The 26447-nt window shown below is 39.5% G+C and overlaps 2 protein-coding genes and 1 pseudogene across 3 annotated transcripts in view; 1 reads left to right on the top strand and 2 right to left on the bottom strand.

Moving 5' to 3' along the window:
* Positions 1-237: 237 nt before the first annotated feature.
* On the bottom strand, positions 238-962 carry LOC136277732 (uncharacterized). The gene is made up of 2 exons (XM_066160330.1): positions 736-962; positions 238-655 (listed from the first exon to the last, which is right to left on the bottom strand). The coding sequence occupies exons 1-2, from the start codon at positions 960-962 to the stop codon at positions 238-240; spliced, it is 645 nt and encodes a 214-aa protein (XP_066016427.1).
* Positions 963-11074: 10112 nt separating this feature from the next.
* Positions 11075-11743, bottom strand: LOC131787174 (uncharacterized; annotated as a pseudogene).
* A 9501-nt stretch (positions 11744-21244) lies between these two features.
* Positions 21245-26447, top strand: part of LOC136283970 (cylicin-2-like) — a 12629-nt gene continuing 7426 nt past the window's right edge. For both annotated transcript variants that reach the window (XM_066173588.1, XM_066173581.1), the window contains exons 1-4: positions 21245-21384; positions 21505-21703; positions 22646-22997; positions 25970-26080. In XM_066173588.1, the coding sequence (XP_066029685.1) occupies positions 21245-21384; positions 21505-21703; positions 22646-22997; positions 25970-26080 (802 nt within the window). The remainder of the gene's footprint in view (positions 21385-21504; positions 21704-22645; positions 22998-25969; positions 26081-26447) is intronic.

Genomic DNA, 26447 nt, shown 5'->3' with positions numbered 1-26447 from the left:
AGTTTCCAGCAGAAGCGTCTCCATGACGCCTGGAATGTTGTCAGCAAACTTGACTCGTCGTCGAGCTCAACATGTAGGAAACCATCCTTGAGGTCTGCTTTGCTGAAGACTTTAACATCGGCTAGATCAGGAAGAATATCTTCTATCACAGGTAATGGATAGCTGAACCGCTTCATGATTAGTGCCTGATTCAGGTAGACCGGGTCAATGCAGACTCTCAATTTTCCATTGGGCTTTTCAGCCACTACTAGACTTGACATCCATTTGGTAGGCTCTTTCTTTTTTGTGAATCATTTGTAGTCCTTCCAGGCGATCTAGTTCCGACTTCAATTTATCCTTGAGTAAGAACAGAACTCGACGAGGTGGGTTGATTACCGGTGTGACTGTCTTGTCAATTTCGAGGTGAAGTTTTCCTTCTAAGTATCCTTGTCCTTTGAACACATCCCTAAACTCCTCTTCCACTTGGTCCAGGGCAAGACTTTCAGTGTTGGTGTTGACTTGCTGAATGTTCCCTTGTTGCACTGTTACTAGATTCATTCGCTGAGAAGCGTGAGATACAATGAGCGGTGTGTAATCGCCTTTCACAACAACGAATTCAGCATTGTATTTTCTTTTTTTTTGTTCTTCAGGTTGCGCATGCCAACTCGACATGTCCCTAAAACGGACATTATAGACTTGCTGTACATCTTCAAAGTACGGTCGCACTCAACAATGTTTGTTCCGGGTGGCACAAACTTCTGAGGCAAAACATTACACGAAGCACCCATGTCAATCTGCATTTGGACACTTTCTCCTGCGATTTCCATTGTCGCGAAGATTTTCTTTCCAGGAAGGCCGTCTTCGTGGATCGTATGCACATTTCCTTCAGTCGAGACGAAGGTTACGGATAGCACTTCTTCTTCGGATGAATAATCCGGGTCTACCATGTCATGGCTAGTTCTACCGGGAGTACTCCTGCACATTTCGGCAAAATGGTTTGGCCTGTTGCAGGTACGGCACACCTTTCCAAACGCGTGAAATTTGGTGCGTTGCTTAATGTGACTTCTTCCGTACTGTTTACAACACTTCAACATCTCTTTCGATTCAGGTACGGGAGTTTTGGATTATTGTTACGTTGTTTCGGTGGCGCTCTCGATTTTTTTTTTACGTGTATAACACATTGACATTTTCTACTGGCGTGTTTGCGCTTGGTGATTGTCCACTGATCGCCTTAAGATGAGCACATGAAGCTTCGGACGATCGACAGATATCCAGACACTTTGCAAGTGTCAATTTTGGCTCTTGTAACAGCTTTTGTCGAACGCCAATCTCGGCGATTTCACAGACAAGGCGGTGGCGAATAATTTCATCTTTCAAGGTACCGAATTCGCACATGGCTACCAAAGCTCGCAAAGCTGTCGCGTGAACATCAATTGATTTGTGAGGCTCTTGTTTTCGGTTATTGAACCTGTAGCGTTCATAGATTCTGCTAGCCAATACGATGGGAGTTCCTTAGATCTTAAACAACGTTCATGTCCCGTTTCTCATCTTCGGTACGAAACGGCAAACCATTGTGTACTTGTGGCGCGTCGGTGCCAATGCATGTGATGAAAGTCGTTACGGGAAATCCACTTTCTTTCTCGTTCAACTTCGTGACGGTTTCGTAAGCGTCCCATACTTACTTCCATTTTTTCCAGTTATCTGAGAGCTTTCCTTTTCATTTCAGCCGTCCTAGTGGAAGTACAATCGACGTAAAAGTCGGTATAGTGACGTGTTGCGTTGAACCAGAGGTCGAGCCAGAGGTGTCCGAATCTGCCGGCGTTGTCGGCATTCCTCGGTTTCCACATTTTGCAGGTCGCTCTTAAAGGCTTTTAGACGGCAGTTCGAGGACGAAGATAATTTAGAAGAAGACTCCTGACTCCAATTCCTACAAGTCGAGTAAATCTTTTTATCACATAGCACCCGAGGCACATGACAACCAATACATATCACGTGATACGTGACATAATAACGTTAGAGTGTAAATCAATTCACTTGATGGCGTGGTCCCCGTGAAAATTGGATGACATCGCCACGATGAGTACGGCAATAGTCATTTAACCCGGAAGACCCATGAGACTCCTAGCTCCCAGTTGGCTTGTTAGCTCAATTGGTAGAGCGCTGCACTGGTATCGCAGAGGTCATGGGTTCAAATCCCGTACGGGCCTGAAATTTTTTTTTTCAGGTCCTATTTACAACTACTCGTTTCAGTAGTGTTCTTAGCTGCGAGGATCTCCTAATTTCATCTTTCCACCGCAGTGCAAATACGTGAATTTTCATATATCTAAAATCTTCATTCACTTGGATGTTTATTTGGACCCAATTCATTAACCAGTTGGACTCCCAGCTCCCAGTTGGCTTGTTAGCTCAATTGGTAGAGCGCTGCACCGGTATCGCAGAGGTCATGGGTTCAAATCCCGTACGGGCCTGAAATTTTTTTTTCTTTTTTTTTTTCAGGTCCTATTTACAACTACTCGTTTCAGTCCTGAGTAATCCAAGATCCTACTAGTCGCATGAACAAGACTGCAAAGCATGAAAATATACCTATGGAGTGACTCCACAACAGTACAAGACGAACATGGAGTGTAGAAAGGTTTTTCCATAAATCAAGAAATAAATGAAATGAGCTGAATTTAACTTAAATGCACGAAGTTCCTCTAGCCTGTAGTATTTTTCAAGCCATTTAAGATCTTTCCGGCTAGAGGTACATGACCAAGAAACAAGAGGATATTCATGAACAAAAAATTATTTTAATGTAGTCTAAGGCTAAATGGAATGCCAAAAAGCAAAATTCAAAGCAAACTGTGATAAAAATTGGGCAAAGTCAATTAAATATGTAAGCTGTACCTCTAGCCGGTAGTATTTTCTCAGCCTCTTAAGATCCTATCAGCTAGAGGTACAAGACCAAATAAATAAGACCCCATTCTATTGGCTATTAGGTGTGAGGACATGACTGCAGCGGAAGACACAACTACAACGCTATAAAGTTATGCTATGCAGCAGAGGGGCATTCTGTTGCGCGTGTTCTGTTACTTTTATTTTGATGTGAGAAACCGCTGGTATGCGCCTGCCTTCGTTTCCCGCTCAAGAATCACGAAAGAAGAGAAGGAGAAAAACACGTCGGAAAACAATAGTTGGTCGACTGTTTGAGACAACCTTTCTTGTCATTTTTCCCTCTGTAACTTAGAAGCGGCAAAATCTTAAAATTGTTGTGTGATGTGTGGAATGAAGTTATTTTCAAAAAGCAAAAGATTGTACAAACGGCTTGGAGTCTTGTCTTGTGATTGTTTGGGTGATTGCTATATATGATGTTATTTGTGAAGGACGGAAAGGGCCTGTCGAAGAGCACAAACGAATTGGATTGTACACTTTAATCGTGTCTCTGCTATCTCAAGTTATGGTTGATCGTTTGAAGTACTCACTTTCCTGTAGGCGTTTTTTTAGAGCTTCAAATGTACTGTTAGTGAAATGTACTTCTAATTATAGTGAAAAATTAAAGTTTACCTTTACAGAAGTTTACGTTTTGTTTCAAAAGTTTTTTTTTGACACGAATCACAACTGGTAGGGCGATTACCAAAACAAAGAAGGTCAATGCCGAGTAAAGAAAAGTAAGACTATGTTAGCACTAGAGATACAGTGGTTACATCAAAGAGCTTGTTAGAAATGGAGAAAAAATTATGGACTTTATCAGAGCGAGGAAAAGTCTTTTCGATCATTAGTCTCGAAAATATCATCAGATATGATCAATGATGTGGGGAAATTTTGAATTAAAACAAGTACTAGTATCTGTACTAGTTTGGGCTTCGATGGTGTTGCCATCTCCCCAGATGAGGATTTCATCAGCAATAGCTTTAGTACCTGCCAGTCCTTCTAAACTTTCGCCTCTTCGTCTTTGGAATTCTTCAGGGGCGACACTAATGCCAAAAGGCATTCTGTCCCATTTCATTCTTCTAACAGAAGTGTTGAAGGTTGTGAGCAGGGAACTGGGTTCATCCAGTGGGACATGCCAGAAAGCAGACTTGATATTAGCCAAGGTAAGTGAGTGGTGTGTGTAGTTCAGAAGCAGATGAAGGAACATCGGGTTTTCCACAGTCTAAAGTAGCAATTTTCTCTCGAATTAGCTCGAGAAGCTTTAGTTCCTCAGAATCTCTTAGGCCCAGTAGAGGGGTCAGGTCCTCATTAACAATTCTAAACTGAATGATTCCTTCTTTTCTTGTCGCAGGGTTGAACACAAAACATTTTCTGGCTCCCAGTGTTTGTATCTTAGTTTTCTCTTCATAGAGTGAAAGGGTTGGTCGGACAGTTGTGTTTAGGTCCTGCAGGTCATGATCACCACTGATTTCCTTATACACACCACCTGGTAAAATACTATATGTAGAACCAGAGTCTATCTGAAAGTTTACAGAAATTCTTTTCTTTGAGATGAGCAAGTCTGCAAAAGCTTTCTTATGGTCACATTGTTGATTCAGAGTGCAAATTTTGTCCACAACTTCATGAAAATGCTCTTCACCATCTTCATCTACTTTTAGGACAAATGGTTTCCTAGTTGATCTGGACTGGTTTTGATTTCCTGGTTTTGGTTTTCTCTCCTTTTGGAGTCGCTTACATTCCTTGGAATGTTTAAAATGATTTTTAATCTTGCAAAGGCTACACACTGCTCCCCAGGCAGGGCAGTGTCTCTTGTTTTCAAAGCCATGAGATCATTTCTTGTTAGCACAGTAGTTACACATAAGACCTTTGTTTGGCTTATCTTTAGATACAGCATTGGCACTATCACTCACAGGTGGTTTTAGACAGCATTCTTGAACTTCTTGGTTTCTGGTTTCGTGGGCCTTGCCAATTGACACAGCTTGAATTCGAGTAAGCGTGTTTCCTTTTTCAAGCAGTTTTTTTCTTCAAATCATCATCAGAAACACCATAAACAAATTGGTCTCTCACTTGTCTGTCTTCATCTATGTAATTGCAATCTTTAACTAACAGCATCAAATCAGTGACAAACGAATTGATTGTCTCTTTACCGCTCCTTCCAGTTTAGTCCACATCAGTTCGTAATTGTTTACGAGCATTGAACTTTGGTCGCTCAAAGTTCATAAATTTCCAGAGAAATGAGCAGCAGGATTTTGAGCAGGAGCACCCTCAGCTTCCTCGTCAACCATCTTTCACAACAGTAGTAATGATTAGATGCGAAAATTATCAGAATTCCTCGCTCTAGCCGAAAGTAGACGATGAAAACTCGCTCGAAATAATCGATGTTTACCTCACTATGTCAGTTTCGGAAGACTTTGGCGCGAACTGGTTTGGAGACTGTTTTCGCAGAAATGTTCAAAGATTTCCCTCCTGGATCCTCCAAGCAGGGTTCACAGTCGCTCCTAGTACCATGTTATTGCGGGGAAGAGACGGCCACACATAAGCTCAACTCAACATCTTTTAATGTTCATCTCGTAGTCTCGACATACATCCCCTAATACTTTACTAATGTCCAATCTCCTAACAACCAGTTTAGACTCAAGAGACAAAAGCCCACGCATTTTTCTGAGGTAAATGAACTGGTTGGACCGAAAGCTAAATAAAAAAGAAATAAACTGACAGTGGTGAGGGATTTGGGGGCCATGTGATAAATAAGTTTTGCCGAAGTAAATCCTCTAGTTAGCACTTCGAGCCCAAAAAGGCACGTTGGAAAATTCTCACCATAATACAGCTACGAAATAAGATAAGATAAAAGCGGAGATGATTGAGGCAAGACGATAACCGTTGTTAAGACATATGCCCACATACTATGTACAACAGACTTGAAGAGCAAAAAGGCCAAAGGCAGTTGTGAGCCATGACTTGGAAATTCACCTCAACCTCCCAAAAACGAATTCGCCGAAGGTTTTAGTAAGAGAAACTCAATCCTGAAGCTGGAACATTTTTTAAAGCCTTGTAACCGATGTGACTACAAAGAGAAAGAAGTTATTTGAGGTGATTTGAAGCTTGGGGGCCACCTCGAACTGAACGCAATTTTACTTTTAAGTTGTAGTATAATAACATCAAATTCTAAACTACCTTCTCTTATCGTAACGAATATCAGTAAAATATCTGCACAGCCACATACTGTAGTAAAAAAATCAGTTTTCCCAATGGAAAACTTCGTGATTCAGAGAAGTAAGACATCAACATCTTAAGACGAACCTTCAAGGTTTGTAGTCTCGTGTGCACATCTTTATCATTAGTAAATCAAATCTCAAACTTTTTCGGCCTTTATTCGCGTTTTGTTCGCATTTTGATCATTAAAATATCCTCATCCGAAGAGCCACAGACTCCACGAGTATCCACAGAGTTAGAAACGGTGGTAAACTTGTCATACTATTTCATCCCTCTCCAAAACATATTACAAAAAGGTGTCGATCCCGCAGAAGTATGCCAAAAATATCAAAATGGCGCCGAACGCGCCGAACAAATTTTATTGGCGCGTGTGCAGTTGAAATGCCCCGCCACTGCGCGAGAGATTATTTATATAAGAATAGCGACAGGTACAAGTAGAGCGAAAATGAAAACAAAATTCGCTCACACTAGCATTGTTCTCCAGAAAAATTTCCGTACGGCCTTCTACTTCATTATACATACACATCTTATTGATGATACGCTGAAAGTAGTATAGGACACTACTGCACCGGGTAACCAATCAGAGAGCCGGATATCGCACACGTGACCACTAAGAACAAAAGACTTCACACCAAAGAACAATAGAACAACAAGTTGTCCGCAAATTTACAAAAGTATAACAATAGAACAATAGATCAATTGTTTTCAATTCCCAAGGGACTGACATTATCATTAGGGATTTTGTCATCCATGTGGGAGTCAAGGCGCATGCACAGAAAATGTAAATATGATTTAAAACATCTAATTCGTCAAACACCGCACATTTTTCAACTGAAGGAAAAGTTTTTAAGTCGTGAGAGAATTGGTCAACCCTAAAGCGCAATAAAAAAAACCTTAAAGCGCAGTAAAAAAAAACTTGTTGTAATCCATGAGATTTTTTTCCATTTAAGCGCATGAACAATAAAAACTCGCACAAAAAATGAACTTTCAACATGTTTATCACAAAAAGTATATTACTACCAAAAAAGTTTATTATTAGAAGAAGTTTATTACAAAAAGCAAGGGCGAAAGAAAAACCAAAGCGAAATTTACAAAAAGCAAGGAAAAAAGCAAGGGCGAAAGAAAAAAACCTAAGAGAAATTTACAAAAAGCAAGGAAAAAGGCAAAATTTATAAAGAGCAACAACGAAAAAAAAGAACCTAAGCAATGGCCAGTAAATTTTCTAAGACAAATCGAAACCTTTGAATGGTTTCACGTTTGTTCGATTCTCATCGAGATGATGCATGACCAGATACAATCTAATTTCAGCTCGAACCAAAATAACGTTATCCGGCATTCTTTCGTGTATAAATTGAAGGAAGAAAGCGTCTCTTTTGGCGGGGATTCTTTCATTTCACGCGTAGTGGAGATAGGCATTGTGGCGATGGGCTGCCACCCAATTGAACTGCCTCCTTTCTGGTGGCGGGACTCTTTCAGGCTTGTTGGCTAAGGCTTCTAAGACTGTCAACGGAGGTTCTGTTCTGCAGAATGGACAAGAAGGCCGTAGGCGTCTTTGCTGCTGCGACTAATACCAGTCCATCAAACGGGAGGTGTTGATCACCAGCTGGCAGCAGGGCGTTTCCTCATCACAGGCAATGCAGGCTCGATCTTCGGTTCCTGAAAGAAATAAAGTGAGACTTGGGTCTTTCCATACTTCAGTAAATGACGATTATCATTATCATTTTGCAAAAAAACTTTATGTATCAGTATTTCCAAAAAGTCAGCGAAGGACGTTGCAACATCAACGAAATGTGATTGAATTCTTCGTCCACGAAACGTTCTTTTACGTTCGGTCACAGTCCCAAAGGGCTTTTTTCTTGAGCTTTGGGAATATCACACTGTTTGTGTAAGCGTCTGTTTGGTCCTAAAGGCCTATTTCTTGAACGTTTTGTGAATATCACAAGGTGTGGATGGGTGAATGTGTATGTGTGTAAGCGTCTGTTTGGTCCCAAAGGGTCTTTTCTGCTTGAGCGTCGGTCACGTTCGGGCTCTTCGCCTAATCAACGGTCCATGCTATTAAAAGATAAGTTGCTTTGAATACACTTTACAATGAAGGAAAGAACAACGTTGCTTAATCAATACAGCCTCTTTTGCTCAATTAAAAAATAAAGGTTCATGCTATTCAAAGGTAAGTTTCTTTGAATACACTTTACAATGAAGGACCGAACAACTCTGCTTTATCGATACAGCCTCTTTCGCTCAATTAAAGAAAGATTGCTTAATTAAAGAAAGAGTCCATGCTATTCAAAGTAAGTTAATCAAGAAACGAACAGCGTATTACAGTATACAAACTTTTGAAATTGTAGCAACAAAACTTGTTTTTTGGTGCTTTTTTACTTACTTTGAAACGAAACACACTATAAGATACTTGCCATCTGAAAATTCACTGGCACCATCCATTTTCACAATTCTTTTCTTCAACATAGCAACAAGTTGTAATGGAGGAAGGAACGAACAACTCTTTGCTTAATCGATACAGCCTCTTTTGCTCAATTAAAGAAAGAGTCCATGCTATTCAAAGGTAAGTTTTATTTTAATAAAGAAACGAACAAAAACGCTGTATGAAGTGTTAGTCACGTTCAGACTATGCTTAATGAAAGGTCCATCCTATTCAAAGGTAACAATATTGCCTCGGCTTTTACTCAATGAAAGAAAAGGTCCACGCTATTCAAAGGTAAGTTTTATTTTGATAAAGAAACAAGCAAAAAAGCTGTATGAAGCGTCGGTCACGTTCGGACTCTGCTCAATCAAAGGTCCGTGCTATTCAAAGGTAACAATATTGCCTCTTTTACTCAATTAAAGAAAAGGTCCATGCTATTCAAATGTAAGTTTTATTTTGATAACAAAACGAGCAAGAAAGCTGTATGAAGCGTCGGTCACGTTCGGACTCTTTGCTAGATATTTTGTTGTGCATAATACGATTGTTGATTAAATATTTGAGTGAGGGTGGGTGCGTTTATCCGTGTGTATGTAAACCCCTCGCAACCATTTTTCCAAGTGAAAACATTTTCGCAATCTTGCCCATACATGCCCTCCCTTGCTCAAACTTGCCCAACTAATTCAAAAGAAACCCTCTATTCCCTCTGAGTATTCACCTTTGATTTCCACAAAAAACATTGAATGGTTAATGAGATGAGTGACGAGGAATTGTTGAAGGCTGTGAGACGTATCGAATCACCGCCCTTTGAACTCGAGTTTCGGACCGTGGCATTGTGTGACATTTTCACCAAATGCTGCAAAATCATCGAACACCCCCAGAAGAAGAAAAGCAAAGGAGGAAAAAAACACAAATGCGGTGTCACCCAATGTCTCATATGCCAGGAAGACGTAGATATCAGAACCCACAAATATTTCATTCAACCTGCCGAAGAAGAGGAACGACCTCGACGCTCTAAAGAAGAACGAAATGCTCGCATCAAACGATTACAGCTTCAAGGCATCCCTATGTTAGCAATGGACCCTGATGAAATAGATTTCAAAGATCCACCCATCTTTGTCTATACTGATTACGAAGCGATGCAATCAGTCGACGGTGAACATCGACTTATTATGGTATGTTGCGAAACCAATCAGGAGGACCATACACACGCATTTTACAGCGAACATTGTTCTCAAGACTTCTAGAATTTCTAGATCAATCGGCTATCAATGAAGACGAATTCGAACGACCTGTCATTGTCCTGTTTCACAACCTGAAAGGTTATGACGGTATCTTTATCCTACAAGAACTGTACAATCAACATCGTCTGGTGGAAAATCAAGTCTGTGTTGGCATCAAAGTCCTATCCGTCACTTCTGGCCCTATCACCTTCAAGGACTCTCTTTGCTTTCTATCATTTTCATTTCCTAAAGCTTTTGAGTTGGTAGAACTCAAAAAAGGATTATTTCCACATCTGTTTAACACACCCGAAAACCAATCTTATGTCGGACCGATCCCACCCAGCGATACTTACGATCCTGACGGTATGAATCATGACAAACGCCAAGAATTTCTAAATTGGTATCAAGACTTTATGCGACGTAATGTGGAATACAATCTACGCCAAGGAATGGAAGAGTACTGCATTTCTGACGTCAAATTATTGAAAGCGGGTTGTCAAAAATTTCGAGAAGAATTTTCTCAAGAGGTGCAATTTGATCCTATGGAACAATGTATCATGATTGCAAGTGCCTGTAATTTGTATTGGCGAAGACATCATCTGAGTGCTGATTGTATTGCTGTGGAACCAGCGGGTGGATGGCATGGTGCTCGTAATAATCAATCGTTGAAAGCTCTGAAATGGTTGAAATGGGTTGAACATACACTTCGAGAAGAAGAAGGCGACACTGGTTTAACCGCCAGAACGGAAGATCGCGTGACGCATGCAGGGAATCGCGGAGAACACGCGATCGTGACACCCACGCGCGTGTGTTACGTGGATGATTTCCACCCTGTGACCCAGACCGTGTACGAATTTCATGGCTGTGTATGGCATGGTTGTCCTCGCTGCCATCCCATCTGCAGATTAATTCCTAGAGTGCATCTAGATCGTTCCATGGAAGAAGTCTATGACGCGACCTGTGCCAAAACCGCTTTGTTACGCTCGATGGGTTTCACCGTGGTGGAAATGTGGGAATGTTTTTGGGATGACCTCTCTAAACACGACCCGATTTCTCTCTTGTAGTATAGAGAGCAGGAAAGCTCTGTGTCTCAAAAGTCGTTTCATGTTTCACTCACTTCTTCCCCTTCTTTGGCTTCTTTGACCATAACTTCTTCACTCCTTTTTTCAAAACGTAGTGACCTAAGGCAACAGCTGCCTTCTTTCCGAGCTTTTTGATTATGGCCAAAGTCACCAAAGCTTTTATACCCGGTACAGCTGCTACCGTCGGAGCAAATCCACCTCTCTGCGCAATACGTCGCCCTCCTCTTTTTCTTTTTTATAGCGAGTGACCTTTATAGGTGTTTATGCGAAGGTAAAATGAAACATCGCATACAGCCTTTATGATTTAATAAGCAGCTCACAATGCGAAACCTATCATGACTGGCCGGATGAAAATCCACCGTCAAATATCCAAACAGTCGCTTGGTTTCTTTTCGATAGACTTCCATCACCTATTCCCATGTTTTAGGATACGCTTGTAATAAGATATTACGCATACTCAGTTGATCGCGAGGATTCCTGAAAGCCACAATGTAAAGCGAATTACGAGAAATGGTCCTGGTGTATTTACCAGGTGGAAACATATCTTGACAGAGATAAAGAATCGCAATGTTTCGGTGATGAGAATGTTTGGTAAAAAAATCCATGACTTCTTTGTCATTACCACCTTCGGCCATTAAATTATCCAAAAATAAAATACCTCCTTTTGCTGTAAACCATTTTTGTAGATGTGATACATCGGGGACTCCTTAGTGAAATTTTATACCCGTGTGTTTCATACGATCAAATTTCTCTTGCCATGCTCCATAACAATACACTGTAGCGGTAGGTGGCTGCACAAACAAATCGGATAAATAATGTACTAACAAAGATTCGGTAAAACAAGTTTTGCCGCAACCTTAAGGTCCTACGATTAAAATACTGGACGGAGATTTAAACTTCAACAGTACCGCGCGTTCCATGATTTTGATACAAAGCTACTCATGACGGTGGTTTTTATAGAGACAAAAGATGTTAAACAAAGAATCAAATAAATATGTTTAATTTTCGCCTTTCAATTAACCGTTGCCCTGATCGTCTAGTAGTTAGGACACTGCGTTGTGGCCGCAGTAACCCAGGTTCAAATCCTGGTTACGGCAAATTTTATGTGTTTATTTTCATTCATTTATTTATTTATTTATTTATTTTGTCTTATTTTTTAAAATCATTTTTTATTTATTCCGTTTTTGAAAAGAAAACTTGACAGCCTTAGGGAAGTAAATGTTACGCTGTACGTGTTCAGCAATTATCCTATACTGAGATTTTGATACAAAAAGAAACAAAAAAAAAAAAAATGCGCATGCGCGGTACAAAACTCAACTCGTAAAAGAAGTTTGACTGGGATAGGATTTGAACCTATAGCCTTCGGACAAATACATATCAACCAAAAATACGTTTACAAGTTTGATGCGAGTCTGCCTGAGGTCATACACGATTCTTCTTGTGAAAGATCTTTTTCTATCAGCCTTTTTAACATTTGACCTACTTTATGATCGTTGGCTACGTAATCATTTCTAGAAAACAGTTTCAAAAATTTTCTCATGTCTTCTTCTCTAGCTCTGTGTCTCAAATACATCAAGGCATGATCTCCGCAACTCTGACTGTAAAGAGACTGTAAACTCTTGGACGATCGCACGACGTACTTCCAAAGTGTGTTGATCCAATTGATCAACGGCTGAGTGGTTTCATACACTTGTAACGGTAACGCATATCTATAAAAAATTTCACATACGTTTTCCGGGGTTGTCCAAAGTGCTATCCAATGTCTTCTAGGTCGATCATGCGGATCTGTGTTTACAGTGTATCCCACAGATCTGCCTTTCTAAGGATGTCTAGGTAACTTATCGCAGGGTGCATTTCCGTAAAATTGCGGTTCGAGTCTAGGATCGTGACGCGCTGAAAAATCTTACTGCACATAATTTAAGATTATGTTTTCCATCTTCAAGCGTCGCCAGGTGTGCGTCCACGTACAATGTCGTACAACACGGCTTGGTTAGAATCCACTTCTATCAGGTTTTCAAATTCAGCAAAAAAAAGGACTGTGGTATCTGCAGGTAGACCTCCTGTGCCCACGAAAATCTTGTATACGATATCACTTGATTACTTGGGGTTTAAGTAGAGACAATCCACACATCCGCTGGCAACGTTGTCGATGGCAAACAGAGTAAAATTGCCATTTTTGACATGAGCGTCTACGAAATATTGCCCCCAATCTTCGGACAAGACCATAATAGGTTCTCCTTTGGTCATGCAGCCAGAAGCTTGTAGAAATCTGTGATGTCCTGTCCAACCTTTTTGTCCGTCGTTGTAGTTGAGGTCCATAGATTCATAAGGATATTCATCTCCTCTGATAAATTGCTTGAAGCTGGTCACTCTGGATTTTTCAAAAAAAAACGGATCTCGATCGTAGGCACTACTGAAAGCAGCTGTGTTCACCAGTGCGCCATGATGAAATTGTGTATCCTGGATTGGAAGGGATTTTGTATTTCCAGTATCCTTTCTCCTTGTCTGAACGATCGCGTGGCGATTTCGGACCTGACTGTGGGATACTTGACAATTTGTTTATGGGTGGTCATTTTACTCATCAGACTTCTAAAGATGGTGTCATTTAACCGTACCACGCACAGGTACATTTTCATCTTGATTTCCCTGATTTTTCCTTGGATAGTCACAGCATCGAAGATTAGTTCTGGTGCATTCGATTCATATAAAACTGAATACTGAATTTTACTCCAGGCACTAAAAGTTTTCCCATCATAAAGGGTTCCAAATGAGGTTTCATCCTCAGCGTATGCCTTCTTTGTGCCACAAGAGGAACTAGGGCATCTTTCTTTGCTTTCAAAATATCTTTGTGTTGCTGAGATAGGGCTGCATGCTGAGCATCATCATTTTTGATGTTCGCAACTTTGTATTGGCTTACCACATCGATGTGGTTATACCATCCTTGAGGAACTAAGATCGTTTCACCGTCTTTTCTGTTGTTGTTTAATAGAGTTTCCATACACGCTTTGTAATGGTAGGTGCCTGTTTGTTCGCTGATCAGAGTTCCATTCAATCTCGTATTGATTTGTTTGAAGACGAAATGAGCAAAATTGTTCACGGTTGCAATCATGGTGTCTGTGTCATCGGCAGTCCTAGCCAAGTTATTATTATCAGTCGAACCCAGTTGTAATTCCAAATCGAAATAACTTCGATTCAAATCCTCAAAATCCCCTTGGGCATCCACTTGGAAGTCAATGGGTGTCGTGCCAGTAGTGAACGGTTGAATGGGTGCCATACGGTAGGAAGAGGTACTGATGTCCGTCGGCGACATTTTGAAAAGGTCTAATTTTGCATCGACCATGGGTAGCGAACTCCTGTACGCGGGATTGACTTCCGTGGACATTATAATTTCTTCTTTCTTCTTCTTGTGGTGCGTTTCGTCAAGCACTTGACAGTTTCAGGTTTGAATCCAGGCACAAATGGTGATTCTTGAAAGATTCGTCCCCCCTTTTTTTCCTTGCTCAGACACCGGCGTCGACGTTTCACGGTAGAAAATATGGCCCCTCCTTTTTGCCGACCCACACCTACAGCTTGTCTTGAACGCACGCTTGACACCTTTCTAGAATACACGGGTCCCATACGATTCATTCTCAATCAAAAAATCCTTTCAGTCGTTTGGTTGCTTGACGTTTCACTTCGTTTGTCACTCCTCTCTTGATACCTCTCTCTAATCCTTGTTGAAAACCACTGATCGTGTTGTATGGTCTCTTGCGAAGAGGTGCTTTCTTTTTAAAGCCTGCGACACCTTCTTTCCACGTATCACTCAAAATGTCTCTCAAGACATCTTTTATTCCTTCTCCTTTTTGTCCTCCAACTTCGGGTTTGAATCTCTTTAAAGAACCTCCTCTCATGATTGCCGTTTGAAATATAATGTCACTATGGAGTCTCCTCCGAATTTAACCAATTCCCCTTTATGATCGGACACTTCTACTGTGATAGTATCAATGATGTTGCCTCGCACTGGTAAGTACTGAATGTGTGACGGTTCGAAATAATTCATTCCTGCTTCCGTGCGTTGGTATTTAACCTCTCGCAAGAGATCGGTGACTTGATTTCCTACAATGCCACTCATCATGTCCGAGTACACGAAAAAACTCTGTGCAGTCTTTCCCATCATGTGATCAGAGGCTTTGTTGATACTTTTGAATCTCCAATTGCATTCCGCACTGAGATACCCTTGTTCTTCATTTTTGTCGAGGTGAAAATAATACTGAGGGGTAGACATGACGAAACTGTTAGGTTTGTCGGTTTGCATGGGTCTGAACATCAGATCGTGAGCTACAGAGGCACATCCATAGTCTGCATAGCTTTCCGGTATGAGATTTGATCCAAGTCTGTACGATTTCTTCTCTGGCCATGGTGTAATCCATCCCATTTTCAAAGCCAAATCTTTATTCCAACTCATGAACATGTAAGGATGTTCTGGTTTCTCGTAATTTGGAGAGTTTTTGTTGTCTATGACCAACTCTTCTCCTTCCCATTTCAAGTAAAAAATTTCCTTGGTCTTCTTGTCAGTATTTAACGTAGTCTGACTTTCTTTGAGTCCGGTATTATTTCCTGGACCTTCATCATAATTCGTTCTTCGTTGCATGACAAGTTCTTCGTACTTGTTTATCACCACATTCATAAAGCTAATTCCATCCGTGATGACATTTGAATGTTTGATATCATCGTACTTCACATGCAACATGAAATTTTTTATTCCAGGAAACGCGCCTCTCAATAGTTTGATCGCGCAAGTGACAGTCAAAATAGTTGTATTGTTTTTAGGTACTTCCACATTGATTCCAATGTAATTTCTGACAGTTTTTAGTTCAAACGTGTTCATATCTTTCAATATACTCATTTCCAGGTATGTGTCGGGTAGAGTGATGCTACTCAATCCCAATTCCCATTGTCCATTCCATTCCAATGGGTAAAGTAGACGAATCTTGCAACTGGAAGTTTATTGTTTATTGTTGGGAAATTCCGATTTGCTACTACTGCTGGGTAATGTCACCACGATTCCGCTAGTGGCCATATTGCTTGAAATGAAGAGTCACGGTGGTTTTACCCGTTTCAAAGGTAGCATGTTAACCGTTTTCCTTGCGAAGATCCACTTCGACTATGTCGAAAATTGTTGACGCACTGGAATATATTGGATGTGCGAGGGTACATATTGTATTTCTCGCAAGACATTTGTGATTTGATTTCCCAAAAATGTGCCAGCAGCCACATTCGATTCGACGCGCAACTTTCTTTCAAAACTGTGTATGTGAAGAATATTCCATCCCACGATGTTCTCGAACAAGAAATTCAGATTGGTAAATTTCCAATCGGCAAATACGCTGAGATATAGAAGGTCAACGTCCACCTTCCCATACTTTCCTTGGTAATCCAGAGGTCTCTCTACCGGCTTTTCCAGAGACATCATTTGTAAATTGTTGTGTTAAAGTAAGTATTCATCATTCAAAGCATCGTATCGAATTCAGTCCATGGCCAAGGCCAATTCTATACCGAATCGAATACTAGGTCGTACATTTATTGCATTTCCAAATACATTCTTGTCTTCTCGCCATGTATGAATGTTAGCGATGATCAAATCGTCTCCTTCCCACTTGAATGTAATGTATCCTCTTCCTTCGAGTAAGACCTTATCGAAATCTAACTCGTGAGGGTCATCAGTTCTTTTGTCGTATTTTTTAATCATGAAATCCACGCTGTGTCTTTTGCTCTCGAATATAAATCCCCCGTAATAATCTACCAGGAATTTAATGAATTCCACTCCACTTTGGAAAGTGCGTCCCATTTCCACGAGTCGAGTCCAAGTCAGGTATATGGAATTGGATAGGATTAATTTTTGAAAATCGCTGTAATCGTTATAGGTGATTTTCATACTAACGTCTCCCCAGAAGATATGTTTTCCCTCTTCTCCAAACTTATCGTAGGAAAATCTTCTCGGACGGCTTAGAGCGTAACTCACATTAGCCAATCCCATTCTCCATCCTCCTTCTTTCATGGAGATGGGATAAGGTAAACGATCCTTAAAGCTGTACTGTGAATTGTGCGGAAACTCTTGCACGCACGCATCGCTCTCCAAGTGTGCGTAGAAATCTATCATAGCTTCTGAATGTCTTTCTTGTTCAACCAAGAATTATATTTCGGAGGGAAACCTTTCCAACTGACAAGAACTTTATTGCCTTGGCGCTTAAAGACTTTTTCTATACGATACAAAGCGTCGTCGGATATTTGTACTTTTTGCAAGTCTTGTTCGTAAAAAGTACCTCGCACGGGTGTATCGTTCATTTCTTTGACTTTATAGGTGTAGACCACTCCAGGTACCACATTTGACACAATAAACAACTCTTCAGTCCAACCTGGTAATTACCCTTTTTTAAACATCCTGGAGTTTTCGTTTAATCGAACTCTATCGTTGACTCGAAATCGGGGTTTCAATTTGCGTTGTTGTATTAATTTTTTTCCGTACAATGTATCTCACACGTCACTGGCACTTTCCAAAGTCACTTCTGAGGCTTTCATTCCTATACTTCGATGAAAGGATTCGTTGTATCCTTTGACCAATGCTTGTAAGATACTCAAGTACTTGGCACTATTGGCACTCGTGAAATACATTCTACGATACATTCTACTTTTCAAAGTGCGATCAAATCGTTCTACCACGCTGGCTTTTGTATCACCGGTCGTAGAAAAATGATGAATGTCTTTATCTTTCATCAACTTTTGAAATGTGTGATTGTAAGATTCTTTTCCATCATCTGTTTCCAACCTTTGTGATGTTCTTCCTTCGGCGCGTTTCAAGATTATTTTAGAAGCCTCGGTGACGGCTATTCCCGTTTTAGGAAATCATCCGCGTCGTCTCGGTCGATGGAGTGTGTAAGCCAAATCTTTTTCAAGAATCTTTTGAGCTTCGGCAGGTTTCAGACGATGTATACGAGCAAAACGCGACGCACCTCCCAAACTTCCCGGTTTTGTAGGATCTCCATAAGCTTCAAGTAATTATCTTTCTTTGTCACGTTTATTCTTTTTTTACTCTTGGTGCTGGGTGCCATGACATAGGTTCAACAATAGGCGTATTAATGAGAAGATAGAAATACAACATTCTGCATATATAGCCTTAATGTGTTTAAAATGAATCCAAGCATCTTCCGGGTAAGTATCATGCAACCATAGTATAAAGACAATGAAACGAAAGGGACTCGTGACCGTTTCGGCAAACACTTTCGCAGGTGGATATATGTCTTCCTCTTCAAACACTATCCAATCTTCTGGGGCAAAATACTTTTGATAAATGTCTCTGCATATTTGTGACACAATGTTCCAACATAATCTATCTATGGCTTCGCTGACAAAGCTCGCAACACAAGAAACGCAACTCATGATGTCAAATCACAACTGAACTTTATTCACAACAATCATGTCATTATATTACATCCTATCTAGTTTCTTTTTATCCAACAATTTTACTAAAGGAGTCTTGGCCCACTTCATCTTTGACAACAAAGACTACTGCCTAGGTAGTGCACATTACTGCGAGGATCACTTTCATTCACGTCTTTATCCGCAGTTCAAATATATGACTTTCATATATTCTTAACCATTTATTCATCACTTCACGGGTTTATTTAGAACCAACTTCATGACCAGCTCCCAGTTGGCTTGTTAGCTCAGTTGGTAGAGCGCTGCACCGGTATCGCAGAGGTCATGGGTTCAAATCCCGTACAGGCCTGAATTTTTTTTCAGGCCTTATTTTCACTACTGCCTAAGTAGTGCACATTACTGCGAGGATCACTTTCATTCACGTCTTTATCCGCAGTTCAAATATATGACTTTCATATACTCTTAACCATTTAAACTAAACAAAGATGCTCCCTTATTTAAACAAATTCCTCGCTGTTTCTTTTTCAGAAAGTTTTCGATTTTGAACATTCGAAACTTGTTTTTTCTGGACTTTGTCTTTGTCTTTGTCTTTCTAAGTTTCTTTTCAAATCTTTCTACCACATCCGTCTTTACGTCCGGAGTTACTGTTTCTTCTTGCTGTAAATTTTCCATAGGTAACGGTTCAGACATTATCAAAGGTACGCGTCTTGTAATGATGAAAACTGCAACTGTGTCTCAAATGGCGCATCATGTACACGATAGGCAACAAATCTTCACGATCTTCTGCTCTGTATTTCATGCCCCATACTTCAGGTGGAAATTCAATCTTGATGGAGTCTTGGGTCGTTTGGAATTGAGTATGAACACACAAGGGATCATTGAAATCCATAAAATTGGGATTCCATAATTCTTGATTGCGACCGGTAGGCATTTCATCTGTCCATTGAAATATTTTGCAGCGATTTCTCTGACAACGGAAGTACAGACGTTTCGCATTCATGTCACTGTAAGACAGGCAGAGTTGCATGGGTTGTTGACATCGACATTTCAGCAAATTCTTTCTTAGCAAAACATAGTACACAGCGAACAGCTTCTCTGAATCGTGGGCACAAGCGTAATAATATTTCAAACGATCTTCACCGATAAAGACGTGGCATTCTTTCAGGGGACATCGCCTGTAATTAAACCCGGCTTGGGAAGTCTTTTTTTCTAACTCTTTTTTAGGATGAAAGAAACATCTTGGCGAGGGGCAGGGACTTCAAAACCCATTTCTTCCAAAATGTCTCGCACTTCGCCTTCTTCCATTACTTCTTCTTGAATCTTCACTACTTTTGTTGGAGTAACCAAGTCATCTTTACGATTGATGGGGTCAGGTTTCATTCTCTTTCTTTTCTTCATAACAGCTTTTACGTGTGCCTCTGCAATGATGAGTGATGATGTTTCGTTTGATTTTCTTTCTTTTATATTGTAAAATGACGTTATTACCGGTCAAACTAGTTTTTACTCTATGGATAAGGGCAAGTGTGGGCAAGTGAAAATTTTTTTTTGTTTTATAGTGACATCATGACTCGTCAAACAAGTTTGGGCAAGTATCAAGAACACCATAGCTTTTCTACTCTGGGGAATTGGGCACGTTTGGGCAATCAAACTGACATTATCAAACTTGTCAAACTAGTTTCAAACAAATACCTATATAACTTGACTCATTCACTCTCTTTCATCACTCATCATGAATCTTCCATGCACCTCCGTGGCTGAACAAATGCATGAAAAAATTGCTAACATTAAATAGACGCAAGGAAAACTGTTTAAGGAAGTAGACTCCCTAGTCTTGGAACACTTGAAACAACAACAACAAACTTCCAAGGCTCCAAATATACAAGAGAGTCTACAGACATTCACTCGTAAAGTGACACAGTTGGAAACAACCTTAGAACTGGAATCTTTAAAATCTATCAAAGGATTACTCGAAGAGGAACAATTACATAAAAAATCCAATTTGGAAAAAATATTAGAAGCACTGAAAGAGAAACAAGACAAATTGGAAAAAGAGTTTCAAGAATCTATAGAGAAATGTTGTATGGAAGCTGTGGAGTGGTGGATGAGTAAATAAACAAGTATTCTTATCGTCCGCGTTGTATGTGTTCCACGTGTTCCTTGGAAAGGAGTTTCTTATGAGATCTGGAAAAAAGGGCGAAAATCCGTTCCGAATCAGAGAAAGACATGAACGTTTTCTTAAAACTGTTTAAACAATTGTCTCTTTCAGAAGCAAAGAACACAACTTAGCTTATCTCTAAATAAAGGTTTGTTCGATGCCAACTTGTCTTAATCAAGTGCCTGAAGGTAAGATCCATTTCGTAGTCGAATTTCGCCCTTGGTTTTTTCCTCGCTTTTTGTAAATTTCGCTTAGGTTTTTTCTTTCGCCCTTGCTTTTTGTAATAAACTTCTTGTAATAATAAACTTTTTTGGTAATAATAAACTTTTTTGGTAATAATAAACTTTTTTGGTAATAATAAACTTTTCGTAATAAACATGTTGAAAGTTTATTTTTTGTGGGAGTTTTTATTGTTCATGCGCTTAAATGGAAAAAAACTCTCAAACGGATTACAAGTTTTTTTACTACGCTTTAAGGCTTTCTATTGCGCTTTAGGATTGAAAAATTCTCTTACGACTTAAAAACGTTTCCTTCAATTGAAAAATGTGCGGTGTTTGACGAATTAGACGTTTTAAAGAATATCTACATTTTCTGCGCATGCGTCTTGACTCCCACATAGATGACAAAATCCCTCATATATATATACTTAACCTCATCATTAAATATAATGATGATATCAGTCCCCTGGGAATTGAAAACAACAGATCTATATTTCCACTTTGTAAATTTGCCGTCAATCTATTGTTCTTTGTTGTGAAGTCTTATTCTTTATTCTTTGTGGTCACGTGTGCGATATCCGGCTCTCTGATTGGTTACCCGGTGGAGTGGCGTCCTATATTATGCTACTAGTATGGCCGCCACAGAGCGAAATGAAGTAATTTTAAGTGAAGGTAATGGCCTTCAGGACACCAAACTTCTCACGGATAAAATCAACGCGGTGTGTCTCATCGAGACTGTTATCAAAGACCCGAAATACGGCAAAATTAAAAGGTAAGCTTCCGTTCCATTGTTATGAATTTCGTTTCCTTAGTTGAATTTTCGGTACCTTTTTTTATTCTCAAGAGTTTAAGTTATGCATATTAACTTATCTCGACTCTTCCCAAATTTCAGGCGAGGTACCGGTTTCCTATCCAAGCTTGATACGCCAAGTGAGGGATCTTGCACTGGAATTTATGGGGTGGTTACTAATAACCACGTGCTTCCCCTAAAAAGCCATGCTGAAAAAGCTCTCGTCACATTCGGTTATAACCAATTAGGAGAAGGAGAGAAGATTAAATTAAAACCGGAAATAAAGTTTCGTACTAAAGAGGTTAGTGCAGTACGTGCATGTGATTCAATGCAAATTGCATTCGAGGGTTTTCAAAATTCTGTCGGTTCAGAGGGAATATTCCAGGATGCAACGTCTTGAAGATTGCCTTTCATAGGCGAATTTGGTAGTTTAAAACATGGTAAAGGTTCACTAGTAGGAAAATAAAATGCAAATTTAGAGTGATACAGGTGATTTCATCCAGTGAGTTGGATCAAGGAGAGTGTAAACTGATGATATACTGCGGTAAGTTTGGATTTTGGCTTTCCAATTGATTTCACAGTTTCATCTCCAACTTGGATCGATCAAGTTTGCTAGGCTTGGTTCCCACGGCTAATTGGAGAGAGCCTTGAATAAACATTAATTTTGGTGGTTGATTGTTTGCTCTCAGCCTTCGTCACTTGTGGGTTTCTTGGACACTTCCATTTGACACATTTCAATTGTGCCACAATGTGAAACTGGTGGTTTTATAGATAGTAAAATCATTTCTGTGAAAAAATATTTGAAAAATGTTTCCTTCAGGACCCAGTTTTTCAACCGCTGCTTAGCACTAACCCAAGGCTAAATTTTAATTGGGGTTTCCTTCTTTCTTTTGTTCAAAAGCCCGTTTGGGATAATATTCTCTATTCTTATTGGAGCATCCAATCACAACATTGCAGGAAAAACAAATTATGCTGGATTTTCTTTGAAAGCTTTTAGATCTGACATCAAATTTTGCACTAATCCTGGGTTATCTTAACCTCAGCTTTGAACAACCCGGCCCAGAAGTTGACCCTATACCCTCTGGATAAGTTTCTTGTTTGCTCCACCACTTTGCAAAGAGGCGTAGCCATTTCTCTGAGATTTTATGGCTACTGACATGCTTTGTTATCAGCTTGTGGAGTTACCATAGTCAGCATTTAAGGCATTTCACATTGTGCTTATGATGAATTTTGTTGTTGTCAGGAACTTGACTATACATTTGTTGGTGTGAGCAAGGCAGATATTGATCGTTTGAGCCTACCCATTGAACCCATACTTATGGAACCAGAGCCGGAATTGAAAAAGGGGGAGAACGTCATGATAATTCAGCATCCAAAAGGAAGACAAAAGCAATTCTCTCAAGAAAAAATTTCAAAGGTGAAGAAACCCTTTGTGTTCTACAAAGCCGATACAGAGAGAGGTTCCTCTGGTTCACCAGTATTGACCTCTGAGGGACTGGCACTCGTTGCTGTTCATCACAAAGGATGTAAAAAAGGAGGTTACAATAAAGGATCACTGATCAGTGAAATTCTGAAGGATCTGCAGGAAGGAAGTTGTATGTTTCTTATTTATTGTACTTTTTTGTTTACCAATATTGATATCATAGTAAAATGCTGGCTATCAGTAGTTGGAAAAAATCATTACCAGGTGATAAAGGATTTAACTATCCCAGACTGTGCCAGTATATCAGGAAAAATGCAAAGACATGAGCCCCAGATTCTATCAATTGAATGTTGAAAATTGTGTGACTCTAACAAAGCAATTTAGGAGCTGTTTGAAGTGAAAACTGGCATCTATACGTCACTAATATCCTTGAAAGAAAAACGGAAGCTTTGATACACCCTAAATGAATACTGATAAAAATCTGGAACATGCTGGGGAAAAGAAATGGTTGTAGTTTTCCTGATTTGTCTCCGACTATCCTAAATAAGTAGGGATGTACCGTATTTATTCGTGTATAAGTCGACCCCCCCCCCCTTTTTTCATCATTTCTAGTCAAAGAAGTAAAATTCAGACAGATAGAAATTTTCCAGAAGTTAATCTCTTATTTCTAGAAATGTATTGAAAACACGGGGAATTAAAAAACTGCAGAGCAAAATGTAACCAAGTGCTTTGAGGTTTATCAGCACTTATTTATATCACCACGATTTAAGCACACACGAGCACTTCGATTTATTGGAAAAGTATTTTACCATATTTTGTAAATCACATTGAAAATGAAATCTTCTTGCATTAACAAACCTTTATCTTAATGTTGAGTTTGAAAGGAGATTGAGTAAACCGAAAGAATACCGAATAACTTCGAAGGATCGTGCATAATAAGCAAAACTGCGCGAGACAACGGCATTTGCCAGGTTACTAATCTACTGTAATCGTTCGATGAACTCGACAGCGGAGCTGTAAGAAAAAATGTCTGTTCTATGCGGTGGCCCACAACTGTCACGGCTTAACAAAAAGTCACGGCAAAACAAACTTTACTCACGGCAAAACAAAATTAACTCACGGCAAAACTAAATTAACTTACGGCAAAACAATGTTAACTCACGGCAAAACAAAGAAAACGAGTTGGTCAGCGGTTGTTATCTGCATCTGAAATGGTATGTCATGTAACAGTAAACAAACGAAATGGCGACCTTTGTTGCTACGAATAGTGGTGGGGTGAAAAAGAAGCCGGTGATAATCTTAAAAGAGTTTATATTTATTCGTTTTAGTTTCAATAAGCGGCGCCAGCGACTGGCAGGCGTGCGAGGATTCACAATGAAATAAGAGAACAACCTTCGTTTTTCATAAAATTGTAATTTACAGTCCTTGAACTTGAAAACAATCCGAAGATTCATTAAAATTATCACTTACTCCGAAGCGCTCGGAGTTTACAGGTGTTCAAAAGCTTTTTCTGTTACGGCATGAGATTGGGGACAAATCGATCACTACATTTCGTATCGTGAGTTTTTTTTGTGTGTGAAGCAACAAAAGGTGCCGGCGACTGACGAAATTACAGGTTAACACGAAAATCAAATAACAACTAAACAAATAATTTTGGCTACCGATTTTCTGTGAACTTTTAAAGAACAATTTTCTTTTAAGTTTCAAGAAAATTTGAAGATTCAAAATAAATATTGCGTACAAAAATGCGAAAGTTATACACCACAAAATCTATAAACAGGGCTGAAATGAAATTCTATCTTGTTCTCGATTGTACGTTGCCTAGCACGTGACCAAAACTACCCAGGCGGAAATCCACACGGAGCACTTTGATTTAATCGCTCTGACGAAGGGCTAACGCTCGAAACGTCAGCTTTTTTACCCTTTACGATGGCCAATTTACGTTTTCAACCCAGTTGTTAACACTAAATTACCTGCTATACTCTCCCACCGACGCAGAACCACAGTTTCTTCAGAAACTTACCCCTTTATGGTTAGTAGAATGCCTGTTTTTATGGTTACAATAAATATTACTAATTATATATAACGCTTCCCACCCCCTGAGCTTTCTACACAGAGCCATTTGAAACCCATGGATAGGTTAGGGGCTGGGCTGCATTCATGAATTATTCTTGAACAGTATAGTGCTTAGAGGCCCTCTTCACTTCAATAGCACTGTTAATATTTGAACATATTTATTTCAGAATCAATTGGGTAGCTATAGTAATGGTACATCAATCTGAAACAGGCATGTTTCTTTTAATTGTGAAAGTTTGTACTATGAACTCTGAGATGTTAATAGCTTTATAAATAATAAGTTTGGACTTTAAAGTATAAAACAAAAATCAACATTATAACAAATTATAATTATATTTATAGTTACCATGCTGACTGATAATACAAATGACTTAGGTCACCACTTAACTGTGCTACAGTTAACTGTAGTGTTTCAATTTTATCCAGATCACCCTTCAACTCCCATGAAAGACCAAGACAGAATTTCTACTCACAACATCCATACAATATATCAAGCAAACAAGTGATGAGAATAAAGAGAAATATCAATTGGGGATTATTAATTGATCCAATAACAAATTCTCAGAACTAAAATCATACGAATTGTATGGCAGTAACTGAGGAGAATTACTAATGATATCTTGAGAGTAAAAGGGTTAACTGTTCAGCCTCTGGGGTACTCATAGGCTGCCACTGCAGCCAGCCTGGCCCCCCCCTAGGGTAGAATACCACTCCCAATATTGGCTAGAGCCATGAAAGAAAAAGGGAGGAAATTCTTTTGCCTTTTTCAGTAAATTAAGGCAACCATAAGGCGAGTATGAGGCAAGCACAAATTCATGGGGAGGAGTAATATTATTTGCACTCCTACCCTGTGCATGACCTGCACTTACCTATTACTTACATGTATCTCCATTTGCTTGAAAAACGCAACAAATTGTGCCTGTTCTGCAGGTTAAAAATCTTAAACTTTAGTTCTTTGGAAAAACTAGTTAGCAAGAGGAAATGCAAGCACAGAGTGAAATATCACATTTTTACCCTATTACCTTTTCATCTCTCTTACTTACATAAAAGTTTCTGGTTCCGTTGTAGATAAGCAAGAGGAGAAAAGTGGCTCAGCTGCCAAAAAACGTAAACGTGATCCTTTTGGAGAACCTGGAACTTCTGGGGCATCCAGCACTAGTAAGAAAAGAAAGTTTCAGGGTAAGGACAAAAGGAAAATTACATTTTCAGTTGAGTAATTTTTAAAAAGCTTGTAATTACTACAGTAACATGAACTGTACATAATTATTCAGTAGCATGATGTTTAAAGGATTGATCAATTTGTAAAATTTCTTTTAAAACTTGAAGAACCTTCAATCTCTCTCCCAGAAAAAGTTTTTTTTTGTTATGAAATGTTACTGACTCACATTAGGTTATACCAGACCCACTTAAGCTGTTAAAACATAAATCAACTTTGATCAGTTTGATTCAATTGTGAATGTGGAGTGAACAGTTTTGTTCACATTTTTGTAAGATATCCTGCAAGAAAAGGCATATTAATTATGTCTTAAGGGTTGTAAATGTATAA

Source organism: Pocillopora verrucosa, chromosome 1 (assembly GCF_036669915.1).
Source record: "Pocillopora verrucosa isolate sample1 chromosome 1, ASM3666991v2, whole genome shotgun sequence".
Taxonomy (NCBI): Eukaryota; Metazoa; Cnidaria; class Anthozoa; order Scleractinia; family Pocilloporidae; genus Pocillopora; species Pocillopora verrucosa.
This window is presented reverse-complemented; position numbering and strand designations above follow the sequence as displayed.